This window comes from Sinocyclocheilus rhinocerous, unplaced genomic scaffold (genome assembly GCF_001515625.1).
Source record: "Sinocyclocheilus rhinocerous isolate Xijiao unplaced genomic scaffold, SAMN03320098_v1.1 scaffold444, whole genome shotgun sequence".
Classification (NCBI taxonomy): domain Eukaryota; kingdom Metazoa; phylum Chordata; class Actinopteri; order Cypriniformes; family Cyprinidae; genus Sinocyclocheilus; species Sinocyclocheilus rhinocerous.
In genome coordinates this window covers 143,074-169,206 of record NW_015645540.1, presented here as the reverse complement: position 1 = coordinate 169,206, position 26,133 = coordinate 143,074, and the positions used below count along the sequence as shown (strand labels likewise).

Sequence of the window (26,133 nt, the reverse complement as noted above, 5' to 3'; positions counted from 1 at the left end):
GGCAGATGATGTTACAGCCTAAGACGGATACAAGTCTGTTTGTGTGCTTGTGTGTATTTGTGTACATTTGCACAGTTTTTTCTCCGTGGTGTTTTTGTAAACCAGGCGCTGCTGAATTTAAAGATAATTACATTTATGACAAACCAGCACCACAGGCGACGCAGTGCTAGCTGTGCAAAAAGGGAATACACTCAACCCACGAGAGAGTGAGAGAAAGAGAGAGAGAATGATTACATCTCCATAATTGAGCAACTTGCTGATAGGGATCTCATAAATGCTAATTTGGTCGCCCTCGTTGCAATTTCTGGTATAGCAATGACGTTCTCATCATAAATATCGTTCTCTAAATCAGCAATCCCAGGTTGACTTTCTCACAAAAGTTGCCCGGAGGAATATTTTATTGCTAGGAAGTTGCTCTTTTATTGCTCAGGAGACTTAATTGAGTTCTCGGTTATGTTATATTAAAATATGAACTTGAATATAGATGTTTGTCCTAAAATTCCTGAAGAGAAATAAATATAGAAAGAAGAACTAGAATTGTTAACATAAATTATAGTGTTTTTATATGATTAGAAAATGAATCTGGATTTTATAGAGCAGATAATTTGTAAAGTCTGGATGAGAAATGTCTAAATTCAGATTGAAATCTCAAATCTCGACAGTCTGAGACACTGTTGAAATCTCTTTTGAAACTCCAGATGATGTGAGGTTGTTAGAGTCTTTATTATCATGATGAAATCTGAGGAGCAAGAGATATCCACCTTATTTTTCGATGTGGGAGCAAGTTATTTCCTGTGAATGTGCGAGACTTCTGATTCATTAGCTGCAATAGGTAAATAACTAAAAGAATAACAAAGTTCAGTAAACTGTAAAACTATTTACGCTACAAAGTAGTGTTTATGATTATGATAATTAAAATAATAACAAATACCAGTTTGCAATAAGAATCATGACAGACTGTTTTTGCACAGGAAACATTGCACATTCGAATTTAACAAATGCTCTTATGTAAAAAAAAAAAAAAAAGTCTCCACATTTGAATCTCATTGCTGTCATGAAGAAACAAATGAAATTTTAATGCTGAAGTGTGTCTCCTCATCTGCTATTTGCTAGACAAGCAGGTCTCGCTTCCAAATGGCACAACTGAGTAAGCCAAAGTTGGCATATTTAGCTGGTACTTTGTAAAAAAAAAATTACTCCACTTTATAAAAGATCTCATTTGAGATTTGTCATTCCTATGGGTGGTCTCAACAACCACATGCCCAACATCAAACTCGAAAAAGTGAGTGAAGAGGACAAACATTCAAACAGGATGTGTCTCATTATCCCTCCTTGAGGTCTCCCCATATGGCAAAAGCCATTTTCAAATATCTCCATATCCTCCAAATCATTTAAATACTTCAAAGACATATCTGACCTAGGTCTGGATTAGATTTAATTCCTCCTGGCTGAGCTTTAAGTGTAAATGGTCTTTAAACTCTTTTTAACCTGTATTAAGTATGGCTGCTGTACCCACCCGGCAGACTGGGGTGAACTGAGCCCACGGTGGCTCGGTGCCATACGCTCCGTGATTGACAGGAGCTGATTAAGTCGACTGGCTTCGCTGCATTTTAATACGATAAGGTGAGAGAGAGAGGCTCGGCTCAGCAAGCGTAATGGGGTCGTTTCTCTCGCACCTCTTCGCTGTCTGTCTCCCCACTTTCTCGCATTTCGCTTTTTTCCCTCCCTTGCTACCTAGCGCCTTTTTATCTCGTTTTTTGCATGCGCTGTTAGTGAATTGGCTGTTGAGTATGTGACGGGTGCTTCTGGGTGAACGACAGACAGCGATATGAAAGAGAGCTCCAATTATAGAGGCTAGAGAAAGGAGATAGAAGCGAGAAAGACAATCCGATACGTAAAATGCACGTCCGGACGCCTGATACTGTAGGTGCAAGAGAGCCCTTTCCCCACAACTGCCGCCCCTGATCATTCAGATCTGGAAATCCCATTAAATCTGACACCATGAACACATCTGGCCTGGGTGCCTCTCTGCCCCTTTCCCAGAGATCTTTAATAAATTTATCACGTAATGCTTGATAATGAGCGTGCGTGTGTGTCTGCAAAAACCTGAGTGATTCATATGTGAGAAAGACCGTGTCATGCACGACTTGACGTGTATGTTCGTTTTTTACGATTAACCCCGTCGTCTTGGCTCAGAGCTGTGGCGCGTCGACTGCCGGCGCTTCAGTGCAGGTCTCTATTTAACAAGCAGAACACTGTTATCAAGTCTATGGCTCACCTCAGGGTCTGACACACATATCTATCTTTACTCATCATGACAGGGCTCCTCCCACCTCACTGCTACACACACACATTTTCAGTCAGCCATGAAACTTTTTGATTAGGCAACGCAGGAATAAAAGACACAAAATAGCATCCGCTACAATTAAACATCCAATAATTTGTCACTGTCAAACACCTTAACCTTTAGGAAAACAGCTCCACTGGTGTGTGAAGTGAACAGCTGCAGTCTGATACAAGTCCAGGCGGTGCTGGTTCTCCTGAGTGATATGTGCTTCCTCAATTCAAATCCCTGACCTGGTCTAATGATTACTCATGTCCAGGGTGGTTTGTTTACGTCTGTGTTTTGTCTCCAAGCATAAGCTGGTCCACATTACAGCTTATTCTAGCCAAGAATGGCACACAGAAAGAGATCATCTGACTGACGTGTTTGAGGTCAGTATTTTTTTTTTTTCCAAGAAATCAATACTTGTATTCAGCAAGGATGCCTTAAATTGATTAAAACTACCAGTACAGTCATTTATGATCTTACCAAAAATGTTATTTTAAATAATTGCTGTTCTATCAAGGTTTCCACAAGTACATTATGTAGCACAACTGTTTTCAACATTGATAATAATAAGAAATATTTCTTGAGCACCAAATCAGCATATTAGAGTGATTTCTGAAGGTCATGTGATACTGAAGACTGGCGTAATTACATTTTACAATGTATTGAAATAGAAAACTTGAAACTCAAAAATAATATTTCAAAATATTACTGTTTTTACTGTATTTTTTAATCAAATAAATGCAGCCTTGGTGAGCATAGTTAGTGTGAACCCAGATAAAGTGTGTAGAGTGAAATACACTTACGTGTGCATGGCATAGAGGCAGGGTCTGTCTCAGACCTGAAGAAGCCTTTGTCACAGGCACAGGAAGTGGATCCCTCCCTAATGGAGTAACTGTGCAGGGGACACTTAGAGCAGCTGTCGTCTGTAGCCAGCGCTCTGTAGTAACCGATCTTACAGGCTGTGAAGAGAAAGAAAGTGAGAGAAAATTGAGACGTTAATGATCATGAACTATTTAACATATGCTGCTACAGTAGCTCATCCTTTTGAGATAGAACTCTTAGTCTTTCACCTCCAGCTATCATAACGACACTCTGTGTGTGAGTGTTTATGTCATGCCTGTGAACACACTGTAAGGGAGTGGTGTGGAATGTCTGAATGACAGACAGTAGTGCACGGCTTTATGACACTCTAATGAAGAGAGGAAGTGATACTAGAGGAATGCACTGTCATTAATCCCAACACCCAAGCCAAGCCCTTTCTCTCTCCCTCTCAGCATTTGTTCTCTAGCTCTGTTTTCTCGTTCATTCTCTTTTCAAGTTTGTCCGCTTTCTTTTATTTCTCGCCCATTTTTGTCCTCCCTCCAGCTTTATTCTTTTCTTCCTTTGTTTGTTTGTCTTTCTACTTCCTTCTTTTTTTCTGTTGCTCCTTCTAATATGCCACACACACAAACACACAGCATAATTTCCTATTTATGGTGACAGAGACAAAGGAATGCTTTGAGGTCTTTTATTGACTTTTTTCTCTACAAAGCCATCGATACCCGCACAAGTACAGATAGCATTTGAACATGAATAAAGCCACTACTTATGACATTTATCTAAGAGTTTATTGACCTGTAGATAGTTTAGAGATGTGTTTCCCTAAAAGGTCCTATCAATATAAACGCTCCATGCGGAATATCACAAATCATAATAATGCTCTTAGCGATAATCATGCATGCTCTTAGCAAAGCATTATGGGAAAGAAACACAAGGCTTTTATATGACAAATAGGACAAACAAGATTTCGTGTGTCGAGAGGACGGCCCTTAAAGGCTTTGTGTGCCATTCACTTACATTCATATGAATGCGAACAAATGTGAAGAATATTTGTCTTTCACTGCCTACAAAAGTTTGGGTTTGGTGAACTCTGACCTGCAAGTTCGTAAAGAAAAAAGACATTAGACCAACAGAGGATCTGAACGTCACAGACTGGCCTCTTGGGTGAAAATCATGGGGGATGGGGGAGCATGGGGGAAACTCTCATTTTGGTGGTTTTGCATCAATAATAGTATGAAAGAAAGGACACTTCAATTAGGAACACACTCACTGATGTTGTAGAATTTTTTTTTAAAGTTTATACTTTTTTGTCAATCATTTGCATTCCTTTCAATCAAATGCTTTACAGTGAATTTAGGCATCAAAATGTACAATATGAAAGATTAATTTTGAGATCTGCTAAACTATGACATTTAACAGTATTATGGATTTTTTTTTTAGTATTAAGCACTAGATGATATAAAAAATAGCAATACAAAAAAATAATTAAAAACAATAATATAAAAAAATTATTTAAAAAAATTAAATAAATTAAAATTAAATTAAATATTTTCTCATATGTAAAATCTAGTGTGATTACCCTTTTACACTGTTCCTAACCAGTCATGGAGCCACAGTGAAAAATATAGTCCAATCCAAAATACAGATCCATATTAAACATGAAATACATTCTAACTGTCTGTGATACCGTTACTTCACACAGCATTTTCACTTCAAATGAGGACAGAAAAGTTCCCTGCATTTCACAAATATAATGGACAGACAAGATGCAGGAGGTCAAGACCAGTGTTGGGGGTAACACATTATAAGTAACGCGAGTTACGTAATCAGATTACTTTTTTTTAAAAACTAGTAAAGTAACGCATTACTTACTTTTTCAAATAAGTAATGCAAGTTACTTTGTTTTCCCATTTATTCACTGACTCCTCTACTGCCCCCGTGTTAAGATAAATTGAGAGTGACGTGCAGAGGCAGAGGCATTTCCTTCAGGCTGAGGTTTATTAATTTTACTTTTGGTGTGAAAGGGCCTTAACAGTTGGCAAAAATATAACTTTTGGTTTTTTTGTTATTAAAATTCATATTCATAAGCAAGCCCAGCTCAGGTGACAAAAAGTAACACAAAAGTAACAATGCATTGCTTTCCATAAAAATGAAAGAAGTAATGCAGTTAGTTACTTTTTTATGGAGTAACGAAATATTGTAATGGATTACTTTTAAGAGTAACTTTCCCCAGCACTGGTCAAGACACAGTACCTCAAATAACTTTCCCTCATCACTCTCTGCCTTGTTCTCTCTTAATTTCTCTCTCTGCTGGCCAATTTTTTTAATCTCACCCTGGGGCCGCATTAGCGCTCACCCTCGGGAATCACCACCTTCCACTCTCCTCCATTTCTCCGTTTTATCTCTCCCCACATCACAGTCTGCCCAGGGGCCAATCACTCGCAATCAGCCACAATAGCAGGCTTGATCAGAGGAGAGAGTTAACGTACATCTTCTGAGAGAAGATTAACACAGTTTTGTCATTTTATAAACAAGACCCATAAAACAACAGTAGGGCGTGAGAGATGGAAAGACAGAAAGAGCTCAGGGAGAAGAGATGCAGCCCTGGGTCACGACCTCCACTGGACGGTGTGCTTTGTTGCCATGTGTTGGAGGGGAATGATGGGAATTAGAGCTGGAGGTTTCATCTGATCAGCTTTGGTTCATCTTAACGCTGGCTGGAGGACAGAGTTAATTGAAGAGGATTCTTGGGAAGCTTAAAACCACGGTAGCAAACTGGAGGTGTGTTCAAGAGACCTCGAGTGCAGGAGCTTCGATCTTGTTTATAAGCGAATGCACTCGTTGACTTGTAGCACTTTTCTCAAACACTTAGGATATCTAACACCCTCCACCTGCTTAAGAGCCTGAGTGTTTTCTCAGTCCCAGCCCCTTACGGAAGACGACCAGCTGTCCCCTCCCTTCCTAAGTCCTCCATCCTAGGTCCCTCGTGAGACCCCTAACAGCTCCTGGTTTCAATTCCACACACAGCTCTCATCCCTCCATACAGATCTGACCTTTCCACTCTCTCTCCATGAAGTCTATGACAACTGGGCTGGACAATAGCAGGACAATGACGGTCTCATTGTCCACTCTGGTGGACGATTGAAGAGATGAGCTTACTGCCTGTGACATAATAGGGTCGTAATTACCAGCCCATGCCCCAATATTCAGGGTCAGCGCTCTCGTCCTACCGTCCACCATGAGGACAATGTTCATCTCAATGAAGACATCTCAGACTGAGCTCTGAATGCTTTCTGTGGGCTTTAGACCTTAAAACAGTCACCTGTTGTCTTGCATAGAAAGACAAAATGCAGGGTGGAGTTGAGGACTAAAGCGGATCGGGGCATTGTGTTGGGAAGCGAATGAATTATCGAATTCTACAAGGTATGTGTGTCGGTTTATGAGTATTGAAAGATGTTCCAGGTGGGACAAAAGGATTTCAATTAGATGCATGCAATCCGAGGATGTTCGGCTGGACACGTAAAGAGGTCTGATGACTCTTGTGTCAACATCGGTGGTTTCTATTCAGATGATTGCAAGTAAATAAATAGCGGACAAAGAGGTAAAACTGCAGGAAAAATAAATAGAAATGTGAGGAGAAGTAGAAAGAAAAGAACAAGAGAGGGGGACAGGAAAATGAGAGGGAACGGAGCTTCAGCACTGGGTGGTCAAAAAGAAAGTTTCTTTCGCACACACACACACACACACACGCACACGCACACACATCCACCCACATACACACAGACTCACTTGCCGAAGGCAGTGAAAGTGAAGTCAAGACGTGTGGGTTTGCTAATGGCTAACATATTTATGACACTTTTATGATGCTGGCTTATCTCTGAAGCCGCTGCTCAGGAGGATCAACAGCAGCTAATCCACCTCACACACACACACACACACATTCACATTATCTCATGAATTACCAGGTTCATGTCAGAATATCGGGGACTTTTCATGACATTTATGTAGTTTATAGCCTTTTATGCAGTTCTTTGCTTCTCCTTGTCACTTCACAGACTTGTTATTTTACTCTAAACAGAATATAGACCATTAAATATTAAATACATTCTACAGAATATATTTTTATATATATTCACATTTAAACAAATGTTGTTCTTATATGGTGTGTATACATATTACTTCCACAAAATTCTGCAAGTTGTCTTTTCAAACACTGCTTTCACTGCTTATCTGATGTTATGCCTGAATGAACTGAGAAAGAAGTACAGCGAAAAACAGAATGAGAAAAAGAAAGATAATTATCATCTCTGCCCTCCAGCACGAACACACCAATTCCCTCATTGATCGGTTCCCGCTTTCTTCTGCTTATTAATTACATCTGCAGTGACTGATATACCTTGATCCACATGCTGCATGCAAACATTCCTCATCGTCACAGTGTGCGTGTGTGAGATGATGCCGTGATTGATGTGGCTCTAACCCCTGAGAAGCTCGTTTGTCAGCGAGGGGCCAAGCTGCGTCAAAGCTTACTGGCTTTAATCTCCATATGTTCGCCTAGGTTTTATTTATCGCTCTTCTGTCTGTCTCTGCTTCTATGTACCCTTCCCTTGCCCTCTCTCGCTCTCTGATCCTCACAATCCTGTCAAAAGTTTCCTCAAACTTTACTAAAGACAGTCCCAATGTCTTACCGAAGTAAGGTATGGAGGTACAGCTAGAGGCGAACATACAGAAAGGACGTGTGTTAACCTTTATGTGCTAGAGCTCTGCTCTGAGGTAAATTATTACATGGCCATCTGCTGTACAAAAGTGTGTGTGTGTGTGTGTTGCTGTGCTTTATATAGAGAGCTGCGTAAAGCTTTGAAGGAAAGGCAGAAGGGGGCAAAGCAGCATAGACAACAACTCCAGGGTTGGTCTTTCTGAAACACATCAAGATCCCAGCCAGTGGTTCGGATCTGATAGACAGGAACTCCACCTACACACACACACTCACAGCATTTCAGGAAGTTCTGTATGAAGGGTTGGTTCAGGCAGGTGAAAAGAAAACACTATTTTCTCTGCTCAGTCCACTGTGGGGGAAGGGACAGTGCAGCAGCAGGGATGTGGAGGTGAAGTCTTTCTGAAATGCAGCTCATTGTCTTGTCTACTGTCCTCTGAGGGGAGCGGGCAGCTGAGAAAGGCAGGGGGCCAAACGTCTCACATTCCTAACAATTCCTGCATAGCAAACAAGGAGGAGCTGCCTTGCAATGTGTGTGTATGCGAAGGCAAGTTTCATCTGACAGATGCAAATTCAGTCATTACTCACTATCATGTCGCTAAAAACATGTAGGTTTACATATCTACAAATGTTATTTATTAAAAAGAGGTATAGGCCACAATTTAAGCAATTAAATTGTGAATGTGCAATTTGAACTTGCAGGAGGACTAATAACTAGGGTGAAGAGCAACATTTTTCAGTGATTGATCAAACATCCTCAACAGACTAGGAATATAGTGTACTAGCCGTATGGACTACTTTTATATAATTGACGTTTTTAACACTTCATGGTATTTTGTACCTTGGTGTACAAGGTAAATAACCTGGTACTGGAATTGTTGTGCCATGTGCCATTTATATATTACCCTAGAGAATCAGACTTATAACCCGAAGGTTGCGGGTTCGAGTCTCAGGTCTGGCAGGAATTGTTGGTGGGGGGAGTGAATAACCAGCGACTGAGGTGAGACCATTGAGCAAGGCACCGAACCCCCAAGTGCATTTCAACTTTATTTCAGTTTTATTTCAATAAGCTACAACTAGTATAGGAAATTATGATCCGCACTCACGAGAACAATCTTCTTTTTTCTTTTATTTTACATTCATTACTGATGGGAAAAGACACAAACGTTTCGGCTCAAAGCCTTCCTCAGTGTGTAAAGCAATTCAATCCCTCCACCCACTTTTCAAATCACTAATTATATTGACGTCAACATTAATTAGCCAATGTTCAATTACCACAATCATTAAATCATTTCCACTTAAACCCTGGACAATTTACATATATATATCCAACACAACACGTCACATCCACTAGTACACCTCACAATATACCCGTGACTAAAACAATAGTTATTTAGGATCACATATTTATCACCATTATACAAACTTATAGTTTATCCTATCAATCATCAATATCTACTCCACCAATTAACTTTAAATTGTATAACAATGGAAAATTCAATAATTATACAAATAAATTATATATACAATAATTATAAATAAGCTACAACTACAAATATTTCTATAGTTAACAATAACAACACTGTTTGCATTGTACTCCAACCCTTACAAAAAAGTAATGTGGTGAAACTATTTTACAGTGAAGGCATCAGATGGTAATACTATGGTACTTTAAAATATGCTATGGTACTGAAATGGAATTTACATGATACTCTGTGGTATTTCAAAAAATACCAAAATACCATGGCAGTAGCATGGTACTTAACTTTTAGAGCATTTCGTATACTTCCAAAAATATGCTACTACTAAGGTAAAAGCTAAAAAACCTCTCACTCTCTCACTTTCTCTGTCTCTTGTTCTTTTTTCATCACTTTCTTCTCTGTTTGTGTCTTTTTCCACTACTCACTCGTGGTCATAATTGCCTCGCTTCAGAGGGCGCAGAATCATTGTCCCCTCATTGCAAAGCCAACATTTTTCCCCTCACTGCAAATGCTCTGGCCTGCAGTTGCTTTTCTGGCACTCCATAAACCACCCCCTTCAGCCCTGTCTGTCTCTTTCAACACATCTCACAGGCAGGATTACTCTTACAATCATTAGCAAATAGCACTCGCTTCAAGCAGGTTTGGCAATGGGCTCTCTCTGGACCGCTATATTAAATTCTGCAGAAGGGGTCGGGGCGGTGCATTCGTCATGAACCCTGGCTAAGTCATGCTCTCTTGAAGAGCTGATGCTGCCGAGAACGGGTCGTGTCCCGTCCACTTGTTTTGTTCAGCGGTCAGACTGCAGAGACTGCAAAGGGCTACTCTCAACTGGGCCACAGCCAGTAGCGGTGGGACGTGTTTTGACAGCTCATGGTGAACACAAAAACAAATTCAAACCCAAAGACAAACCCCTTATAAATGTATGCTTTAAAATATGAACTACGGTTTAACCATGGTGCTCATGTGGAAAACGCAAATTTGAGTTCTGGTCCTGATCCTATTCCACTGTCTCCTCCTGATCCCCTCCTGTTTTTTTTTTCTCTACTAAAAATCTAAATTTGGCAGGTTAAAACCTGCAAACGTTCATAATACCCTTATAAAGCTCAATGTCTGGCTGCGTTTACACTTGGCATTAACATGCGATCACCGTGATCTGATCAAGCAGGGGTGCGTTTCCCAAAAGCATTGTGAGCTAACTATGGTAGTTAGTTCCATTGAAATCTATTGGTAACGACAAAATTTGCGACCATAGTTGCTTTTGGGAAACGCACCCCAGATCGGATCATCAGTCAATCAGGACACAGCGTTTTGCGTGATGTCGACCTGCGAATGAAGACACGATGGCTGGATTGCGTTTACATTACACTGAGATCCGATCACAATGCGTCCTCGACTACCTCTGGACCAGGACACGCTGATCGGATAACATTCCGATCAGAAGCTCGTTTACACTTGTCTTTTCAATGTGTATGTGGACAACATCCGGATACAGGTCGCATGTTAATGCAAAGTGTAAACGCAGCCTCTGTAAGTTTTAGCTTTGGTTTTCCAGACAGTACCAACGCTGAAGTTGGTGAACCTGGAAAATGAAGGGGACGTCTGTACGGTGCTGGTTGATGCCAGAAAAGGTTGTGGTCTCTAGGTAGAGATATAGCGAGATAGAGAGAGAGAGAATGAGAGGGAAAAAGAGAGATAGAAAAAGGCCCTTATTGATTCTAGGAGCTTTTGACATGCTAATGTTCTCGCTGTCGGCTTCAGTCTCCCACCTCCTCTTAGCCAAGGGCCTTCAAAGGGAGGCTGCCACACAAAGACAGGGAGAATGCGCTGTGCTGCCCATTGAATGGACGCTCTTGCTTAGCGAGCAATCTGTGCCTTAAAAAAACTACCAAGAGCGGCTCATGACATGGAGAACATTGCAGTGGAGAAACAGGCAGACTCTTTAAATCTCAAACGGAATGGATAAAATCTAATGTTTTGATTACATGCATCAAATCAGAGCCAAAGAAAGCAGTAACAACTTACAGTGAAAATAAGCAACATTAAAACTAGAATTTTTTTCCCTCTCAAGTGAGCCAAAATTCGACACTGCGCAAGAATTCCTCAGACATACTGATGCACATGCAAAGGGTTATGGGTTGTGGTTACTGTGAGTGCCTCGGAGCAGAGGTGTGTGCGGACGAGGTGGTGAGCGAGCAGAAAACGTTTCTGGGTTCTCGGATTAATGTCTAGGAGAGGATATTAAAGGGTAAATGTGTCAACACCACGGCAACGATGAGTGAATTACACTTCACAACAGTCTCTTTTTCAAGTTACTGCTTTGCTTTCAGTCACGTGTGTTCGTTTTTGAAGGTTGAGGAGTGCAAATATAAATGAGAGAAATGCATGTGTGGTTAGATTGTGAAAGTCTGTGTGTAAGCACACACAAATGCACTGGGAGTTTGTTGAGAGTAACATACTCAGCTCATTTAAGTAAGCCACATGTGTTAGAGGAGGCCCACAACATTGTAATCCTGTTAAAGGTCGGCAAGAGGAGTGTGTGCGTGCTAATTATAAAATGCATGAGTTTGGTTCCTTACTAGCTGATCGGTTTAAACATTGTGGTTTAATAACTTGTAAAGAAATCTTCTCCTGTAGTGGGTGTTAGGTTATGTGCTGAATAAATGGAAAGTTTGCACGAAAAATCTACACGAAAAAAGAACTTCTCAGATTACAGTCTTCTTTCTAGTGAACAATTGGAAAAATACACTATTTTCATCTCGTATCACCTGCTCTGAACATGACAGAACATTAGTATTATTACTGTGCAATGTTGGGGAAGCCATCTGAAACTTTATCTTGCCAAGCTGTAAGTTACTCGTGGTTTAAAAGAGATCAAGCTACCCATAAAAAGAGAGAAGAGAGAGAGAAAAATATCCTTAAATATGTAACATTCTATAATATTTTTAAGTAAAATACTTTATTATTAAAGTTTGATTATAAAATGTATGTAATACATTATTACAAGTAATAATAATAAAATAAAATAAATATTAATTTATGTAAAAAATAATAATCATAATCAAATTTAGGATGAAATCATTATATACAAATAAGCTACAATAACAGCATTATTTTGCTACAAAACAGAAATTTTATGGAAAAACTTGTTGTGAAAACCACTGAGCAACTGTCAAGCGAAAAATGCAGCTTAGCTACTTTTGCTACTTTTTCTACTCAAGGACACTGAATTATTCTGTATTTTCACACATACATTTTAGCGACAAAAACTTCTAATCAACAATGTGTAGCTACATTTCAATGCTTCTATATAAGGCTCCCATTCCTATGTTTCGAAATTCCTTGGTGAGATTTATGTCCACAGAAGTGCTTCAGCAATCTCTCTTCATCTTCCCCTCCCACCTTTTCATGTCTTTCTCTCAGTGCTAACAAAGACATAAAGTCAAAACTAATCGCATTCAGTGACAAACAGAGTGGCTTATTCCACAGCAGCTGGTCTGAGAGAGACCAATCCACTCTAACGAAAACCCCAGGAATGGAATAAACCCTCAAGTCTAATGGCGAGCATTAGATTCAGCCATGCTTCAACCCCTCCAAATAATTACCAGTATTAATGTGCATTGTGAAGTCGCCGCTCTGACCCCTCTAGGCTAATCACTAGTGTTGCCCTGCATTGTGGAAACATGTCTGCTGACCCCTAAAATAATCCCATTACTAATTCTGCCCCTTTCTCCAGCTCCCGTTCTCGTAGACACGCTCTCAGCTAATTGACAAGTGACGTCCTATCTAGAAGTGCCGAGAGAGAGTTTTGCGAAGAGCACTTCAGTCAGAAATCCCTGAGTATGCTGGCGAGTATGCATGTTTGTGCAATGGAGAGTTCAAAAAGTGCTTTTGTGCACATATATGAATAACATTTCTTTCATTCACGTATGCACATTTACCTAAGTGAGAAAACACAGAGTTACTTCAGTTCTTGTCATTCACAGTGCAGAGAAAACGTTTGTCATTTAGTTCGAGTTGCTTGCAAGAAGATGAATTTGTGGCATCAATCATCATGAATCAAACCATTCATATTAGGCCTTCATAAACACTTCATTAGTAGAAAAGAACAACTGCATTCATGGGCTCCATCTGGTGCATTTGTACAGAGAAAATTTTGGCAGCGTCCTAATCAAACCCGAAGACAAAAACGCGCAGCAGCCATGCTGACTATAAAGTTAGCCGTGCCTCTCTTGCATAAAACAGGTCAGCAGCTTCAACGACTCTTTCAGAAGAAAATGATGGCTTGGGCCTTCCTGCCTCCAACACGGGTTCAGGATGACCTATGACCTTTTCTGGGTGGAAGCCAACTTAAGGGCTTCATGTATGGAGTGAGAAAAGAAAAGAGCCAGGCACTAACTGACGGGGAGGTAGGGATGTAACGATTACCGGTTTGGCGATAAATCATGATAAAATTCCCCACGGTTAGTATTACCCTTTCATCTTTTAATTATTAAAATTAAAACCGTATTAGATTACCGCGATTTGAACAACTTGCATAAATAAATATAGACTTTTCATTAAGACCCTAAAGAATCATATCAACTTGTGAAAAACGGGCATCCTATGACCCCTTTAAAGGCTGAAATGTGAGGTTTACCTTTTTATTAAGTTTTAAATATAAAACTTGGTGAAGTGATTTATGTGTCGGTACTTTTTAAACATCTCCAGCACATTTTAACAATACCGTGATAATACTGATAACCGTAATAATGTTGGTCACTATAATCGTGCTAAGAAATTTTCATACCGTTACATCCCTACGGGGAGGATCGCATAAAGTAGCTGGATTGGGCGCTCATGTCCGCCGTTGATGGACATCTTGTCAAATGAACACAAACCCTTTGGCATGAAGCATGTGTGGAGAGCAGCGACTAAATGGATGCTGGGTTAATCAGGGAGAATGGGAGAACAGACCCTCAAGCAGAGAGTCAATATGGCTCATCCACTCGAAAAGATATTTACCCTGGCATGCGGACGCTGAGACAGCGCTGTCCACACCACTGTACTGATGATGCAAAAGGAGATCTGTGCTCAGCTCAGCTCTTCTGATCTAAGGGATCCAGACCGCCGGTAATGAATGTGTGCCAGACGGCGGAATTAAAATATAATTAAACACCAGAGAGATGAGACTAGTACTATCAGAATTTCTCAAAAAGGGAACGCGGGCTAGTTCACATTAGCAAAAAAATGCATAGCGTGTAGTTTCAACAGACCTTCTTGGGAAATGCTGTGAATTTATCAAGGACACTAGATAGTTTGTTCTTAATCTGGGTATTTCAAACATTTTGCCTTACGAAGAAGTACAGTGATGATCTCATACCATGGTACTTTTAATATATACCATGCTATTGAATGGTTACCATTTGAACATAGTAAAAAGTATGGACATTTTTGGGGATTGCCAGATTCCTGTAAAGCACAGAGAATTTACAAGGTAAAACCAAACACAATGGTATTACCACAATCCATTTTTATAAGTAGTTCTTCATTTATTCCATTGTATAGGTGCAAACAGTTTGGCTGGTTCACATTAGCGTGTAGTTTCAGCAGCCTGTTAATTTATCAATGACACTATAAATATCCAGATTAAGTGAAATTATCCAGAAATGTTTCCTTACAAAAATGTACAATGATGGTATCAGAATACCATGGTATTTTGATGTAAACTATGGTGCTAAATGATTAGCATATGCAAACACCACTTGAACATACAGCAAGAAACAGGGACATTACTGAGGACAGCTTCAGGGTTCCTAGAAAACAGCGTCTGGTCACCCTAATTTACAAGGTACTTCAAAGCGTACCATGGTAATACCATATTTTTCCTCATAATCTGTAAATGTTTCACCTAATCTCAGTCCTAAAATAGCATTAGCATGGGTGCAAACAGTTTGGCTAATCTGCATTAGCAAAACAGTCATAACAATTTCAACAGTCTCTCCTGAGAAATGCTGTGAATTTATCAATGATGTTAAAATACCAAAGTTAAGTTGAAAATAAAAGTTACAGAAATTACTGTGATGTTACAAAGGTACAGTGATTGGATCAGAAGGTAATGGGTACTTTGAATGCTGTGATATCAAATACAATTTGAACGAATGGTAAAAAGGGCATTTGTCACCTCATCTGTGACCTAAACTATATTAGCATGGACGCTAACAGTCCGGTAGGAGGGCGACAGTCACCTCCATCCCTCACCCTTCCCACCAGTTCTGTCCTTCAGGCCGTTTTCCACCCACGGTGCATTCATCACAACATGACAACTAAAGGGCTGTGAGCTGTCAGGGGAGCTTCCGTATGGGAGCACCGGATGATGATAGACAGGAAGAGGTCAAGGAGAACAACACACACATGAGCAAGCAATTGCACACATACAGACAGTGAGAGCGCGGCACAGATACACCGGAGCATCTGAACTCTGCATGCGAAACGTGAACGTCAGACTCTGTCAATTCAAAAGATTTGGATTTAATCATGCGAATCATATTATCCAAATGATTTCAAACATATACAGCACGCTGCCATGATCACAGAGCGAAGAGGATCCCAACCTTTGCTCCTCTCGCTAAAAGGACGAGCCGCCCATTGTTTTTGAGAGACAAGTTTGCTGGCTTTGCATTTCATGGACGAAATATGCAAATTATGTATTTGTTTCATATCAAAGAGCACCTCTCTCCATCTCTCTTTTTCCCGGGACAGCTGACAGTCCATTCAGGGGACGATGGAGGGGCTCATAGGGGAGAACTGAGGAGGATCGTGACAGGAATCAACATATGTGCTTGCCATCAAAAGCAAAAAGGAAGTGATGAATATTCATAGGTAGGAGCATTTTGGCAGGCGGCGACTATTGTTTAACAAAGAAAAGAGCAAAAACGACTCACAGCTGAGGATGATGAGTCTCATACACCTGCTCATAATTATAACAGCAATGAGATACACATGCAAGCTTATTCTAATTAGGCACACAAACAACCGCATACAGGTGCTAAAGTGCAAAGTTTACACCGGGAAAAAAAAAGCTGTACCTCAACAATAACACATGATAACCAGATCAATACCTCCCCTCAAGTACACCAATTTGCTTAATGTGTGATTAAAGAAAAAATGTACTTTTGCTCAGTAAAGTCTATACAAACGGCGTTCTCTTGAGAGTCTATCTCAGCTTACATACATAATGTCTTGTCAAGCATTGTTTTCCTTCCAGTTACACAAGCCGCTGTCTGTTCTGATTCAAAGAGCAGTTTCATATTATCACACCTTCCCAACATGCTCTAGTTTTCAAACTCTTTATCTTTTCTAATTACTTAAATATGTGTGAGCTGTTTTACATTAGCACCCATTAAAAAATAATGTGGCAGCACCATGGTTGAATGATGTATCAGATGGTAATTTTATATACATTATCGCTCTTGAATTGCAAGGTACATCAAAAACACCATAGTATCACTTACCAAAAAGTATCACAGTACTGACATAATTTTTTAGACATGGTATTAACATGTTTTTTGTTTTTTTAGATTTACCATGGTAATACCATGGCATCACTTCCTACTGTGGTGGTACTACTGTGGTGCGGTGGCTTTGACATATACCATGGTGCTGAAATTCATTTACTACTTTACTTCCAAGAATGCCATGATGCTACTATGTTAAATGTGTAAAATAGCATGTAAATATTACAAAAGTACCAAAAATTACCATGGTACTATCATGTTTTTTGGACATTTTAACATGTCTTTTGAAATGTCTAAATAGTAGTGTTTAAATATACCATTTAAACACTACGGTACATGAATTTCAGTACCACAGTATGGTGTCAACGTACCACGGTACTACTATGTTTGTTTGGACATGTATCATGGAGTAGCACCAATACTTCTTTTGTACAAGATACTATCATGAGGGTATAATTTTGCAATAATACCATAGTACTTTTTTGTTAGGGGCATATTAGTCAAAAGAGCTAAAAACTCACTTGAGTTGGTTAGATTTTTCTCCATGCAGTCATGTTGTTTCACTAAACTATGTGTACGTCTATAGTGTAGTGAAACACTGAGAGTGGGCTGTCATTCTCCATTGCAGCCTAGCACCTCAGCGGGCTTTTACACGTCTCCAGCTCGCCGGACGCCCACTAACAAACAGAGATTTCCTCTCTGTCCTCACCTCCTACTCAACACAGCAGATGAGCAGTGAGAAAACAACAAACTCTTATAAGGATGAAAAGACACCAAATCCTCTGGCCAAGTCTCCGCTCCATTCACCAACTGAACGGTGGCTGTTTTGTGGCCTTCTCTCACTCTTCTGTTCTTGGACCTGTTCGTCTAGGCTGCAGCTGTCAAAATTTTGACGTCTTAATAAATCTCGGCCATGACCCCTGTCTCTCGGGGAGGAGAGAAGGATAAAGCCAGGGGTCACCCCTGACCCTGTCTAGTGTTCCTCCCCTCTCGCCCCCATCCCCGATCATGGCATCCCAACAATTGGGGAGAGGCTCCCATTGAGGCCTTCTGGGGTATGGGGGCTTGTACCCCTTATCTTCAATGGGCTTTTTCACAAGGTCCTTGGGACGCCCCATTGAGAAAGTTCTCGCCCTCTCCTACACCCTCACATTGAAGGTGAACCTCTGCATCCTTACCCTGGCCTGGGCTGCACACACGGACTTATTCAACTGACAGTGACTCCCATATCTGCATGCTGGGGTAGAAAGCCACCTTTTGAACCCGTCTCAATGAGGAAACAACTGCCTGTTGCCTTGCTGAAGACAGCATGTGATGGCTTAATCAGCCATTGATGACAGGCTCAAGCTGAAATAAAACAGATATAAAGAAGATGGTCTAAGGATATATAAAGAAGGAGCCTAGGAAATTTATGAAAGCTGGAATTTGGCTACTAAATATTTTGATTTTTTATTTGTTTTTATTGGTCACTTTTCCTATTGACCAGTATCAAAAATGAATTTGTTTAGAAATTTTTTTTAACAACAAATAAGGATTCTTTGGATTTTTTCTGCTGTTCAGTAGGTGTGATTTATACAGTACTTGCCCTGTCAACATATTTTTAGCAATGCATTTTTATATTTTCTAGATTTTTTTTTTTCATTAATTTTAAATTGTATATGCAAGACATTAAAATGGACATGCAAGATCAATAAATGTAAAATTGGCGATGCAGCACTGGCCTGAAAGAGCAATGAGTGATGGTTTTGTGAACTAACATGAAACCTGATCCTTATAGTTCAGTCCTGTGCAGACAAGTACCCAGAAATTAAACAAATTATCCTCTACATATATCAGATTTTGGGACTTGAAGGGTTTTTTAATTGATGTGTGAGATGGGAAATGAAACCTGAAAACTTTTGCCTATGCCAAACAACAGAAATATTAAAAATGCTCTCTTCCAAATATCTCAGAGTAATGAAATCATCATTGCAAGCCCTGAAGTGATTTAAGTAAAATGTTCCACCAAATGTCTATGTGGAAACACCGTTCTGCTCTCGGTAAATTACAGCCTCTTTCCTTTATTTAAACATATCTGAACGTCAAAAGAGAGCAGAGGAAGAGAGAAGGAAAGCTAAGAAGCGAGTGGGAAACCCGGCCGCTGCCAGCGAGCTCTGCTAATAAAAGAGTGCCCGAGAAAAATGGCCAGATCTCTGAGAATGGCCTTTCCCAGTGTACCCCATTCAGCCACCCACACAAGCACATCCACTGAGAGAGATCGCCCACGGTGAATGCTGACTACCCCCCTTGAGCCCGCTGGAACCCTAAATTACAGCCCGTATTTGTCATGCAATTAGCCCGCTGAGATAGCGCTCATAAATAAAGGCCGTTAGACTGGCCAGTCGGCCGTTTATCACCCTGCTCAAGCGATGACCCTCTTCTGGACCAGACAGAAAAGAAAGAAAGGGCGTGCTAAAACTGCCTACATGTCCTCTGGCTCTTCCTTTTTGCCTGCACTGACCTCAGCATTACCCCAAACAGTATATCACAGCTTTTTCCATGCCGTATGGCCTGACTACGGACACTGGGAATCAAAGCCAGCATGGAGAAAGAGAAATGCCCCTCTGGTGACAGAAGCAATCTATCTGATCCTCTCCTTTTCTTCTTTTATCTTTCCTGCTCTTTCAGTGTTTTGCCAATCACGTCTATACCCTTTAATGTGAACTGAAAACCATCGCACATGCTCTTGAGAGATAGCAAAGGAGAACGAGAGCGAAAAGGGTACGAGAGCCTTGGCCCATGATCTAATTAAGTGGATTCTGCTCATAAACCACACGGCTGTTGCTCCAACAAAATAATTAGTGCCAACGTTTCTCATGCACAAATCCACAGGGAGGTGTTTTGATATCAAACAGGGCAATTCATAATCATAACCAGACCTCTCGAATGGCAACACTAGCTTAATCCACAGTGATCTGCCGAGTACCCAGCTGTCTAAATTTGAATAAACTCTCACATCCCTGAGGGGGGAAAAGTGTATCCAGGTCAGCTTCTCTTATAATGATCTCATGTTAAATTATAGAATATATCGCTGCTGAGAGATCAGGGTATTTATTTATTTTTTTTACTTTTCATGTGGGAGGTGCATAAATCTCGACTCATAAAAGAACCTGGTGAAATGCTCTGTTGGAAAAAATGGAGCGAGGGCGTTATCTGAGCTCTTACCTTGGCATGTTCCTCCGTGTTCCTCATAGCCAGGGTTACACAAACAGTTTCCAATAGGCACCAGCCATTCTCCATCTGCTCCGCAGTACATTTTAGGGACCTCGCGTTCCTCTGAATTGTCCACACAGGATCCACGTACCTCCACTAGCGATGAGGTGTCCGCCCCGGTGGTTGTGTCTGGAAACTGGGCCAGGTTGCGTACGGTGAGGGGGCATTTCTTATAGAGGATCCGTACGGATACCAGAGCGATGCAGGCTCCGACATCCTGGAATGCCAGGTAGAAGCCCTTCCGTGTCAAAATTCCCACATCACGAACTTCCGTGTTCAGCTTCATGATACGGTCTCCTATGTCCACCTGCGTGAAGCTCTCGTCGGCCGCGATGGTGTCGATTTTGGTGAACTGGTTCTCTCGAATGTACCGCTCTTTGTCATTGTTGGACTCGTAGTAGTAGAGGTTAAAGGTCTCCTTGCAGGTACCCATGACTCCTGGCAAGCTGTTGCAGTCACGCAGAGTGAATTTGATCTCGATGTAGACGCGCTGAGCTCCACCACGGGGGATCCAGTCCGTTCGGAGCCAGTTGTTCTGGTTGGGTTCCATTACGTTGCATACCTGGTACGTCCTGATTGGCGTATTCTTCTCATCCATGATGCTCACTTCTTCCCACTGTGAGAGAGACAGAGGGAAAGACAGAGAGGTAAGTAGGCCTATAGAAATTCTACTAGGGAGACTTTTGTCAAAGCAGGTGCACACAATTCCAGTCCTGATGCTGGAGATGTTCCACAAACTAACAGCTGCAATGATGCAATGATTTAATTGATTACGATATGCTAATGAGAATTTAATCACACATCTGCCAGATTCTGTGCACTTATGTGCATGTGCTGCTCCAAAAATTAAAGAGACAGTTCACCCCTAAAAATGAAAAGTCTGTCATCATTTACTCTCCTTAAACCCTTTTGACTACCTTTTTTCTGCAGCACACAAAACAAAATATTCTGAAGAATGTTTCAATTGCATTTTTAAAATATCTATTTGTGTTCCACAGAAGAAAAAAGTCATACAGGTTTAGAAAGGACATGAAGGTGAGTAAATGATGACAGAATTTTCATTTTTGGGTGAACAATCCCTTTTGGACAAGCAGTTTTAATAGTCAGTCCTTACACTGTTTTTGCAAACAAACTCTTTGGCCATTAAAAAAATCATCATAATCGGGATAATATGATTCTTCAAAGCATTGTTAAGATCAATTACTGCACATCAGAATAGCAAGTAATGTTACGCCTTCTAAATGTTTTGGGAGGTAGTTGTGGCAACATGTAAAATGAAATTGAAACTAAGGCCAAAATATGGTTTTCAGTAATAATACACCATTACAAACACCCTAGCACATATACCAAACAAATGCAGTGACCAGCAACATTTACAAGAACACCCTGACTTCCTGGTCACCATTAATCCCATATTAGGCCATTGTAATACTATGGGGCCTAGAGTTTGACGCTTCCTGCTGGTGAGAGTTTCAAATGAGACGTTCGCAGTGAAGAAGAGTTTTGAAAAGACCTGTCACAATATATAACGCTGTCTTTTCTTCTTGCTATTTCACTCTTTGTAAGTCGTAAGTGTAGAAATCCCAGCTGTCACACCGATAAAGCTGTACATTTGGCCCATTTGCGTGAGGGAGGGGGCTCTGTCGGGACCCTGTCAATCAAATGGGTTGTTGAGATAAAGCAGCAGAGGGTGGGGGAGCACATTTCTTCAAATTCCAAGTTCACCATTAAACCTGAAACCAACCAAAGTAGTACGTAGAGAACAACGTTTCGGTCCCATGACCTCCATCAGGTATACAAAAATATATCATATGTATCATTGCAGTGATTGGTCACTTGTTGTTTTTAAATGAGGTTGTGCATTAACAATTTTGGTATGCCTGATGAAGGTCATGGGACCGAAACGTAAATATATATGTGCAAGTATCGATAGTGTTGAGTTTTTTTTATATATATATATAATTAATTCTTAGCACTTAACACTTAAATTCTTAAACATTAGCACATAGCCTTTTTTCATCAGCCTATCTGTACTCATTTTAGCAAGCCAAAAAAGACAAGCCTCATTGTTGTATATGCAAAGTACAGTACACAGAGCACAAGAAAATTCTCGAATTTTAAGATGCCAACTCTATGATGTAAAGAAAGGAATATAATTATGAAGCATAACATTTCTAAATGAATTATCCTGAGCACAAGCACTTAAACTCAAGTCGTTTCTCAGTCTGTATGAAACATCAAATTATAAGAACAAAGCCATTTCATCTGTCAGGGTTTATAATTATGGATGTTTGTATAGGTCTCATTAGTCTTCTGTGCTTCATCTATGCACTAATGCAGAAAATACTGATTGCATACAGTGTGATGCCTCTTAAGCTGTTTTCCTTTTTTTGTAGTGGGGCTTTGGCACAACATGAGGCCTTGGTTAGATCCTGTACCTTCTTAGTGTGAAACAGCAATTCTGCTGTGCTCAGAAAAGGTTCTTTCATTTCTCTAGTCTGCTTTTTCATGTGCAAATATAATTTTCAAGACAATAAACATCTTCAAGAGTTGCCGATAGAGATTTTTCCACACAAATACAAATGTAAAAGCAACATTGTCTATCCTCTGTAAACTCACCCCTCCTTCCGTCGGACTCGCAACCCATTTCAATTCTCCTTGCACAGGGGGGCTCTGTCGGGACCCTGTCAATCAAATGGGTTGTTGAGATAAAGCAGCAGAGGGTGGGGGAGCACATTTCTTCAAATTCCAAGTTCACCATTAAACCTGAAACCAACCAAAGTAGTACGTAGAGAACAACGTTTCGGTCCCATGACCTCCATCAGGTATACAAAAATATATCATATGTATCATTGCAGTGATTGGTCACTTGTTGTTTTTAAATGAGGTTGTGCATTAACAATTTTGGTATGCCTGATGAAGGTCATGGGACCGAAACGTAAATATATATGTGCAAGTATCGATAGTGTTGAGTTTTTTTTGTATTTGGCCTTGGTTTGGTATGTTTCCCTACGCACCTATCTATTACCTTCAGGTGTGCAAGGTTAATTGTTAATAGACAAATATTTTTAATAATGTTGGTTACAACATCCATTTTTTCACCTAATTCATAATATAATTAATCACAATAACAGTAACAATAATAGGGACTAAATACAAGGTGCTTGTGCTACTTTAACACATTTAATTGATATAGTTGCATAATAATTATAATCAAGTATGAATATTAGTGTCAAGTGTGGTTAAAAATTTAAACAAAACTTTTTATATAAATCATATAATGTGTGTATAATTAACTTGAGGTAAATAGCACTTGTTCTTATAATTACGAAGCATAAAATTTCTAAATGAATTACCCTGAGCACAAGCACTTAAACTCAAGTCATTTCTCAGTCTATGAAACATCAAATTATAAGAACAAATTTCATCTGTCAGGATTTATAATTATGGATGTTTGTATAGGTCTCATTAGTCTTCTGTGCTTCATCTATGCACTAATGCAGAAAATACTGATTGCATACAGTGTGATGCCTCTTAAGCTGTTTTCCTTTTTTTGTAGTGGGGCTTTGGCACAACATGAGGCCTTGGTTAGATCCTGTACCTTCTTAGTGTGAAACAGCAATTCTGCTGTGCTCAGAAAAGGTTCTTTCATTTCTCTAGTCTGCTTTTTCATGTGCAAATATAATTTTCAAGACAATAAACATCTTCAAGAGTTGCCGATAGAGATTTTTCCACACAAATACAAATGTAAAAGCAACATTGTCTATCCTCTGTAAACTCACCCCTCCTTCCGTCGGACTCGCAACCCATTTCAATTCTCCTTGCACAGTTCTCGAGTCCAGCAGCGTCACTGCCGAAAGACAAAATGCTGTGAGTTACTGAAGATGGATCATCAACCTCCTTATGACTAGATCAAACTACTTCTTAAGTCACAACTTGTTTCTGTTGCTACGCTTTTGTTCCCAACTGCACAAAGTTATTACACTCTCCATTTGCTTGATGTAAACTGATTTAGGATTATAAGGCTACTTATTGGATATGGTTAAATAATACAAGTGAATATTTGGCCAAAATATGTATTTTATCAAATTTGATTGCAGCATGATTATGTATTGCTTTAATCAGTATTCTAAGTTGGCTATTGTCCAAGCAAAATTAGGTCCTCTGAGAGAGGAAAATAATCAGTGGAATGAACGTGCAAAGAATATATAAAATTATTATTATTATTATTTGTAAGGGTTTCAGAATTTAAAATGAGCAGACACAATAAATGTATGTGTATAGATGTGTGTGTGTGTGTATATATATATATATATATATACACACACACATACATTTATAAATATATATGAAATTTGAGATTTAATACCACATCAAAGCCATAATATATTTATTAAAATTAAAAGCGTGCAGGGAAATGCGACATTTACGATAATTTGATTGAGACTATAAATCTACATTATACTGCAATGCTTGTATCTGTCTCGTGCGCGTCTCTGAATTTCGTGCATTTCGCTAGTGAAAACACTCCAAGGAAATAATAAAGTCGTGAACTACTTATATTTTCCTTTCTGGTCATCCATGCGCATTTCATGAAATATGAATCAATAAATAAAGATATGTGCAAAAAATAGGTTCCAGTAAAATTAAAAATCGGTTGAACCAGAGTGTTTACTCCCAGTCCGAGTTTAACTTCGTTTGATGAAAAAACGCTCAGTCTTCCATTAGATCTGCGGATTTGGGAGCCACAGACACTTGGAGATCCCCAAAGGGACTTTCGGAGGAAAATGTTATAATTCCTTTTCGCTGACGGGATAAAGTCTCAAAAAAAAAAAAAAAAAACAGATGGCAGTCATACACTGTGCCACTCTACCATCCCATGTCGTAACCCAAACAACAACAACAAAAATAACTCTTGTAGCCTAGAGATTTTCCCTTGGTTTGGTCCTTACCTTCATTAGGAGGGTAGACCCGTGCGGTTAATGCGAAAGTCGGTATCCAGATTATTAGCGCAAAAGTCGCTGTGAACACAAGTGCAGCCATTGGTGTCATTTCGTGTGCGTCTCCTCCGCTCCGCGCACGGACCGAAGTTGCGTCTGTCCCGGTGGAATTAGCGTTTGAGAGTGATGCACAGAGCGCAACTGAACACCGCCGAGGGGCGGATCTTTACTGCCTGACGTGCCTGTCACAGCGAGACACCATTCGGGTAAATAGCCAGCCCATTTTTCAGGTAGCCTATATGATAAATGAAGAATTGTATAAGTATAAAAAAGTATTTCTTCTTTCAGTCTTTTGCGTATCATAAAAACCGCGTGTGAGAGAGATAGAGTGCGCGTCTGAAAGAGAACGCGCTAAAGAGAAATAAAGAGCGGCTGTTGTTAAAATGCTCCTTTTACATACAGAACATGGTCCATAATGTATTTACAAATACCCTGATCATAATTATTATAGCTGTATAGCCTACGTCATACATAAGTCTGTATGGAGCGTGCAACTCATTAAAGTTAAGCTAAACAGCCATATAGTGGGAAGAGCTAGTGCGCCGTCTAGTGTTTGCAATTTATCTCCTATCCACAACACTCAATCAAAAGGCAAGTTTCTAAACTTGATAGGTCGTGGATAAATAAGCTTAGCCTACTTCTATTACATTACTAACAGACAATTTATTCAGGGGAAACGGACTAGGCTACTCCAATAATTATTATTCAAACATTAATCATAAAATATAAGAGAATGGGGAAAAAACGTAAATCTGACCACTTTTAGTTTGCATCCAGATTTAAACTGCAGTGCTTAGTGCTACAGTTTCAGCAGAGATAAAAGTCATTTTTGTAAATCGGTTCTTTCAAACAATTTCAATAGGGTTTTAATTAAAAAGATTCAGCAGTTATTTTACGTCTCGGCACAATGGCGTCATTGATATACTGGCGTAGCACATTACATAAATTCAAATAAACACATATTGCCGAAAGAGAACCGCTTGGGCCGACTGACTTAGATTCGTGAAGGAATTGTTCAGACTGGTTTTGTGAACCGGATCAC

At 39.9% G+C, this 26,133-nt stretch overlaps 1 protein-coding gene across 2 annotated transcripts in view; it reads right to left on the bottom strand.

The window, feature by feature from the left end:
• epha4a (eph receptor A4a) overlaps nt 1-25,261 on the bottom strand; it is a 39,767-nt gene extending 14,506 nt beyond the window's left edge. For both annotated transcript variants that reach the window (XM_016509999.1, XM_016510000.1), the window contains exons 1-4: nt 25,044-25,261; nt 23,874-23,941; nt 20,044-20,707; nt 3,136-3,291 (exon numbers count right to left, since the gene is read on the bottom strand). In XM_016509999.1, coding sequence (XP_016365485.1) covers nt 3,136-3,291; nt 20,044-20,707; nt 23,874-23,941; nt 25,044-25,143 — 988 coding nt within the window. In that variant the 5' untranslated portion in view covers nt 25,144-25,261. The remainder of the gene's footprint in view (nt 1-3,135; nt 3,292-20,043; nt 20,708-23,873; nt 23,942-25,043) is intronic.
• Nucleotides 25,262-26,133: the final 872 nt, after the last annotated feature.